Source organism: Atta cephalotes, assembly GCF_000143395.1.
Source record: "Atta cephalotes unplaced genomic scaffold scaffold00049, whole genome shotgun sequence".
Lineage (NCBI taxonomy): Eukaryota > Metazoa > Arthropoda > Insecta > Hymenoptera > Formicidae > Atta > Atta cephalotes.
In genome coordinates, this window is record NW_012130113.1 from 1,087,089 (window position 1) to 1,095,199 (window position 8,111).

General features: G+C 31.3%; 2 protein-coding genes across 2 annotated transcripts; one reads left to right on the forward strand and one right to left on the reverse strand.

Annotated features, from left to right (window-relative positions):
- The first annotated feature begins 1,147 nt into the window (after positions 1-1,147).
- On the forward strand, positions 1,148-3,471 carry LOC105622880 (cell growth-regulating nucleolar protein). The gene is made up of 4 exons (XM_012204289.1): positions 1,148-1,272; positions 1,552-1,937; positions 2,632-3,088; positions 3,450-3,471. The coding sequence occupies exons 1-4, from the start codon at positions 1,148-1,150 to the stop codon at positions 3,469-3,471; spliced, it is 990 nt and encodes a 329-aa protein (XP_012059679.1).
- On the reverse strand, positions 3,364-5,792 carry LOC105622833 (putative inositol monophosphatase 3). Its single transcript, XM_012204244.1, has 6 exons — positions 5,579-5,792; positions 5,161-5,409; positions 4,339-4,499; positions 4,144-4,261; positions 3,826-3,925; positions 3,364-3,747 (listed from the first exon to the last, which is right to left on the reverse strand). Exons 1-6 carry the CDS (start codon positions 5,790-5,792, stop codon positions 3,588-3,590), a joined length of 1,002 nt encoding a protein of 333 aa, XP_012059634.1. The 3' UTR covers positions 3,364-3,587.
- Positions 5,793-8,111: the final 2,319 nt, after the last annotated feature.

The window sequence follows — 8,111 nt, forward strand, 5'->3', positions numbered from 1 at the left end:
GAAATTCACGCGAAAACATAGTGATATTAATAATTATGTACATATTACGTAACATTAAATATTTTATTTACACATAAGACATGTTAAAAATTCGAAAAAGTGATCGGTTCTTAAACATTTCTCGCGTCGCATGTGAAAGAATCAGAAATTTGACAATATTTATGTTACCTTGTTAGTATATATGTTAGTATTGTTAATATAATTCGAATGCGCAATCCTTCGAGCCGTTTTCCATCGTTTTATTATTCTCTATAGGAACAATATTTCTGGAGATCAGGATACTTCAGGAGAAAAGGTCCACAATTCGAAGTCAGGAGTGTGAGATATTTCAACGTAATATTACAGGACTAGCAAGCCTATCCCCCGACCGAACCGCAGAGTCGTAAAGTCGCAAAAATGCGAGATCGCAAATTACACGTTATTTATAGGAGTCGCGGAATCTCGAACCCCACTACTCTCAAACCAACCAATGAGCACGAGTCTTGCTATATTCAAGCATTTATTGAATCGCGCTACCTTTCAGATAAGATATATAAACGCTACGCACAGATTCTCAGTCCTTAGTTTTTTTCGGAATTCGAGATATTTTCGTGAATCCGGAGAATCCTGTATGTATTCAGAACACTTATGTTAGCGTGTATTTAACACATAGTTAACGTTGAAAGCGCGTTCTGAATACGGAAATTATATTCTTTCTGAAAATAAAAAAATTTAGACTAAAGAATGGAATTGAAGAGACACAGTATGAAAGAAAAATTGATCTTATAAAATAATAAAGCAATTATAATTTATATTACACTTTTTAAAGTAATCTAGTGCATATAATTTAGCACTACAATTTAGTACGGATTCGGACCACATTTATTTACGATATCGTGATTTTATCGCCAATACGTAGCTATGTAGTTCGTATATCGAAAATATATATATACTGGCGCTAATGTACGGATTTCGACGATTCTATATAAAATCATAATCTTTTTAGATCCACGTGACACGTGACACGCGATTGGTGCTATTTGGTTAGTATCATTTAGTACCGGCGTTGTTTTTGTAGGTTAAGTTGAAATTACTTGATATATTCGTCATATTGATCATTATTTCAATTAATATTGTAACGTAATTGTATAAATAACTAAATCACAATATGGTTGTATTTACTTGCAACCATTGCGGCGATTCATTAAGAAAGCCCAAAGTGGCTATACATTATCAGCAGAAATGCCGGAATTCACCCTTCCTGACCTGCGTGGACTGCCTAAAGGATTTTCGGTAAAAATTTAATTGAAAGAAAGTAGCTCTTTTTTTAATGTAGGGACAATCTCAGATATTTCTGAAATATATTCTTCTGAAATATATTTTACGGATCTTGAGATGCAGAAATCGAAGAAATTATAGAAATACCTGAAATAGAATTTTCTTATCATTCGAATATCATGTTCGAAATACTATCAAATTTTAAAAGAATCAATAACATATCTTTGCTAAATATTTAATAAGTTTCCAACATCAGCTGATATTAATAATCACATTAATATTTTTAACTTTAAGAAATGACGAGTATGTTACACACACTAAATGTATCACTGAAGCTGAAAGATATGGCGCAAAAGATTATGTTCCAAAACCTAGCGCAAATAAGGGCGAGCGCAAACAGCAAGAATGGATTAACGTTGTTAATGACTTGCTGACTGGGACAATAGAATTATCACACTTAGAGCGGAACTTTCTGAATACCTTGTCAAAATATGAGAATATACCAAGAAAGAAGGCTAAATTTCTTAACTTTGTGCACAATGCGATAGGCAATCGTATAAATGCAACAATCGTGGAGAGCGTTTGGAGCAAAATGGAGAATGCACATAAGCAGAGTCAACAAGTAGTTACAAAGATTTCAGAAGATCCTATACAAAATCAGGAACAGAATAAAGGTGAATGTTCGTCTTATAATAGATTTGTTTATTTAATGGAAGAATTTCTTATGGTTGTGTCAAAATTCACTGCCAGCACTAAAGATCTCTAGTTTATATTATATGCACTATAATTTTCAGCACTGAGAGTGAATTTTGGAATACATTCTTTGTAGATCTGTTTTTTATCATTGCATTGAATTATATTAAAACTTTTTATGTCGCTTTTGCCAAACTTTTGATATATCTATTTTATTTTGACTACTTTCCTTCTATAAGATACAATCGATACAAGTGTCGTTTCATCAAGTTTTCATTTAGTGACACAAGTTGACACAAATATCTTGATATTCCATGAGTAACAAAGATAAAATGATATTTGTCAACTTGTATCACGAAATGGAAAGATCTTTTCGTTTTATTGATTGCTAAAAAAGATAGAACAATATTTGAGTCGATTGTGTCCCCTGAAAGGAAAACAGTCTTTATATTTAAATATATTCAAATTCATCTACAAAAAATAGACCCAATATGAATTATATAAGAACGAGTAAGTCTGTTTTTTTTAGCTGAACTTGCATGGTTCATTTTTTTCTTCAAAAAAGTGGAAAAAGAAGAAAGATAAATCATGCAAGAAGTTCAGCTAAAAGAAAGATTTAATATTATATATAATAAGGATTTATAAAATACACACAAGTCATATATTTATTCTTCTTTATAGATGAGATGACATGTATCCAAAATATAGATTCTAATAACTCATTTGACAATCAAAATCTCGCTGAAAATCAAAATAATGAAAATATATGCAAAGAAAATAATTCTGTGAATCATCAAGATGGAAATGATGAAGCATGTGTAACTAACGGTTACCTATATGAGAGACGAAGTAAATCTAAAAAACGGAAATTGGAATCAATCAGCATTCAATCAGAGGAAGATCAAATAATTGCAAAAATTAGTAAACGATCTAGTTCGGATAATAGAAGTGACGTTGCTATGTTCCATTGGAAGAAAACTATTTTAGATGTTTTACAATCTAAAGGTGAAATTCCTTTAAAAAAACTACAAACTAAGGTTATGAAAAAATATATATGTTACGTTTTTAGCTTAAGTGATACCTTCAAACTGACTGAATATAAAAAAGCTATTGCAAAGTTTTGCAAAACAATAGAAAAGTTAGAAAAATCAACTGCAATATGTATTTCAGAAAATAAAGTAAAATTACTTTAGTTATCATTTATCTTTATACAAAGTATATATAATAATTATTATATAATCAACAAAAATTATATAATAATAAAAAAAACATTTCATCAGCGGTTTTTTTGAAATTTTTTTTATTAAATGTATGACAGTAAATTAATGCTAGCGTCTTTTATCTATATCAATTTTTTTTTATCATTCATAAATTTCATAATTACGTGTGGATGTATAAAAGTTTATAATAAAATGACTATTATTTCATTTATTATATAAAAGTCTTTTTTAATACATAGTTTATGACAAATATTTCTTACAATAAATTCTTAAATTAAGACAGCTGTTGGAAGATATGTGATTTTATTACGTACATGAGCACATATTGATATTTTTTAAAACACGAATCTTTTATAAACAGAATTTAATATATACAATTAATTTTTTTTTAATACATTGATGTCAAGTTATTCTTGATTAATGTGAATCGGATGGAAAGTCATGTAAGAATTTTTCGGAATACCAAGCATGATCGCTCATAGTTGCTAAAAGACCCTTTGTAAGTACTTTGGCGTCATTACTTCCAAAATAGATTGGTTGTTGATCGTATAACTGTGTCACTGTTCCTCCCAAAGCACTACAAGAAATATAAGAAATAAATATATAACAAGTAAATATTATGTAGTATTAAGGCAAAATATTTAGATAGCAATACCTAAGAATTGCAGTGCCTGCACATATATCCCATTTCTTGATAGCAGTTGTATGAACGTACGCTGTCGCATTACCAGCAGCTACCTCCAAAAATTTGTATCCTAAAATGAAATATCTTATATTTGTGTATTCTATATAAAATTGCTAATGACAAAAATTGAAGGCATGAAAAGAATATGGGGCTGAAAAATGAAAAATTAAAAACAATGAGGAAATTAAATGATTAGAAAAATATGCATCATGTGCAAATTATCTTCACTAATCACAAGTCTTTAATAGCGAATTATAGAAATAAAACGGTATTGAAAAAATTTTTCACCTGCACCAGCAGCAGAAATAATTTTAGCATTGTCGCCAAAGGCAATTTTAGATGTATTTTTTACTTGTCCAGCGTGTGAAAGAGATACAATTAAAATAGGTGTTTTATTGTCTTTTACCTGTTCAACAAAGATTAACTAAATAATTTTTCAAAATTGATTATAACTTTTTTTTATTAAATTACTTTCACAATTACCTTAGGTAAATTTTTCAAGTTTCTTGATACGCCATGATTGCTCCATGTCCAGAATAAACTGTAATTCTGTTTTGTCTCAAACGGTTTATATATAACACCAATAATTGGTTGTCCTTTGATGGCTATGCATACCATAGTAGATACATATTGCAGTAAATTTTCTAAAAACATACACAAGACATTATGCAAAAACTGTCAAACTTGGTTTATAAGAAGCTACATCAAACTATAAATATAAAATGTTCCAGAACCATTGAATATCTTTCTAATTTGTTCAAAAAGTTTTGTGTCTAACATTTGAAAAAAAAGAACTGGATGGATCTAGTACAAAGTTTTGATATTTTAATGGTTTTTCAAGTTTTCAATTATATGTCAAATTACTGCATCTATACATTAAATTATTTATTAAGGAATAAGCTTTACCCGCAACTTCTTAATATTTCTGAGATTGTTCATATAGAGTTTATATTATTATTGGAACTGGACATGATTTTCTGTATTATATTAGGTCCAAAAAATTCTATTGTTTGATCCTGAAAACAATCGATGTTTCAACATCTAGCCATAAACAATCGCGAAAATATTAATTCCAAATTGCAATTGCAGGTAATATATTTTCTTTATATTCATTGTTTATAAATTATCTTTGATTAGAATATCTTGTGAAATTTGTGACCAACTTATTGAGTGTAACATAAATATGTTTAAACATAAAAATGCACAAATATTGGTCATCTTAAACATAACTTCTTGTCATAAATGACCTGAAAAGTAATTTTGTTATAAGTATTGGAATTTATAATGGCAAAAATGTATCTTTACCTGTAAATTCTTTGGTGGCATCTAGAGGATCTATCCAGATTGTTACATCATTAACATTTGCAATATCGTCATTTATATCATAACCTTCAATACTTTTAACAGAATTCTTAATGTCTTCAACTACAATTTTATCACAATCTTTCGATGTTTCTTCTGATATCACAGTAATCCCTGGAAATGCTTCTGTCAAAGAGCGATACATAGCACAGTGAGACCTATAATCTGCTGCTGTTACTGGATCATTTACACCTTTAAAAGAGATACAGAAGAAAAATCATTATACATCACTGTTTTATATCAAAGTTCATTGAATTAAAAAAAACAGATTATATAATATAAAAACATAATTCAAGAAATAGAAATGTTACAAACTTATCTAATGTATCATCACATACATATCAAATTATATCAATGTTACCTTCTTTCGTCTGTCCTTTGCTCTCTATTTTGAATTTAATCTGATCATGCACTGCTATCACTTGCAGTCCCCCAATCTCTGCCGCTCTTATCGCAGCGGCGAGAAGCTGCTTCAGAGATACATCTTTATCATTCCCATGCCGATTCGTACAGAAATAGATGATGCCTAGAAGTACGAGCGCGCACAAAAGTAACTTTTGCATACGCACGCTCATTCCGCCGTTTACTGGCGTATTAACGTGTGACTAATTAGTCGTGAAACAGCAAGATTTATATGACTTTGCAAGCCTTCAATATGACCACAGGAAGCCTGTAAAAATAAATACATGTAACGCATACAATTTTTTATATATAAATGTTTTATATATATACACACATGCATATGTGTGTATGTGTGTATGTATGCATAAAACAATGCTTGTTAAATAAATACAAAAGCATAAAATCAATGCTTGTTAAATAAAAAAAAAATCAATGCTTACGAAACTTACTAATTGCATATACATATTAGTAAGTTTGTATAACTATTGTATAACTTCATTAATAAAAATATTAAAAGACAAACGCTTTTTTCCACTGTAACATTGACACGGGACGATTTATTCCTAACCTCTTTTACGAGCATATATGAGGTTTAAAGAGATAATGTTATACAAGCATGATTTGCGATAAATTTTTAGATATTGTGCCAAATGAATTCTTCTTCCTGCAAAATGAAAAAATCAAGAAGTTTCCGAAATGTCCTTTTTTAATTAATTTTCACGAATAATTAATCATTAAAGAAGAAGACATTTATATTCTCGCTATTTTTGATCATAAAGTTTGCAGGAGATAAACAAGAGACAAGGGCTATTTACTTTGGTTGCACTTTTTTACACTTTGTTTACATTTCTTTTTTTTCCCTAAACATGAATTTATTTCAATTATTTAAATTCAGAAAATGTGTAGCTAAAATGATCGGACCAATATCGTATTCGTCGCTTAAAAACTGGACATAATGGTTCATAAATATAACATGTGCTCTCTGCACTCTTATCTTACTCTCTTTGTTACTCCAAATAAATCATATATATTTTTAAAGTAGGTAAACTTATATTAAATATTCAGATTTTATACACAAATTCTAATATCGATATACATACGATCCGTTTATTTTTAAAATTCATAATTTCGACGTTTTGCAAATTTCAATGGAAAACAAGTTTCCCATATCTACTTCTGAATTTCTTCCCTCGACATTTCCTATGTCTTTTTCTGAATTTTTTCCCTTGACATCTTTCCTACTTTTCGAGTTTTGATATAATCCTAGAGAATTAGGATTATTATGAAATGAAGAGAGGGATGGAGAAACGATTTGTGAATTGTTCGAGAATCGACCAAGCTATGAATACATGAAAGAAATTTTCGGAAGGGGAAAAAGAGAAGAAGGGGTAGAAAAAAGTAGCGACAAAGTGAACTTACCAAAGAAAAAGCTAGATGAGAAGAATATGCGTCGATACACCTAACACCACGTGTTCGATTTCTCTCTTTCTCTCTCTATCACGCGTCTTCAAAATGCGCAATTGCGTTCTCACATTCTGCTGAAACAGAAATTATGTTTGTACACACCCACATATATATATTATACATATATACACGATATGCACATACACATGTAGATGAGAGATTTATTAAAGGGGTAGATTAAAGGGAGATACCTTCTGCGCAACATGCGCGCGTCTTTCGGAGATGGATCTGATGGATGAGGAATCAGAAGGGACAGGAGGTTGGAAAAGTAACAAACGCAGGAGGAATCATAATACCGTACGAACGATTAAAGGAAGAATGCATCGAAATCTTGACTTTCAGGACGAAAAATTCAATTTCGATTCGAAATACATCCTATTGAGAAGAGATGTGCAAAATTCTCTTGAGAGTCTATACTTGTATTTCTGCGTCATCGCAATGACAAATTGAAATTCGTTGCAGATATTTTTCTGTATTAGTCTCGCTATCTTTTTGGTTGTCTCATTCTCTTTTTGACTATCTTCCTCCCTCCTCCATTCTTCTTTCCCGGATCACTCTCGGTCGCTTCCCGCTAAAACTAAACATTAGCTAACTTAGAAGGGATGAGACAAGGCGGACAAGGTGCCAGCTACGGTGGCCACGCGAGCGCCTTCGTGAACTTCGGTTGGCGCGCGAAGCTGCGTGCGGGCAAAACAAACGCGGTTCTCCACTTTTGTTTGTCGGACTCGACTGTGGAGTAGTCTGCTTTGATTGCGACGAAAATTTGCGAATGCTGCCGCGTTATACGGAAAAGGAAAAGGAACGAGAAGACCAGAACCTTGGTCTGTGGGAAACGACCGATACTCGGAGTCTTCCCCACCTTGTCCTAAAGTAGAACATTCTGGGGACCGTGCAGATGGTGCAGTGTTGCATTGCTTACAGATCTTACAGTACAGACACACGCAATACAGATATATTTGTGTTCCGGACGGAATCGCTTCCCGATTTGTGACGCGGAGAGAATTGCTTGTTCTTTCTCTCTCTCTCTC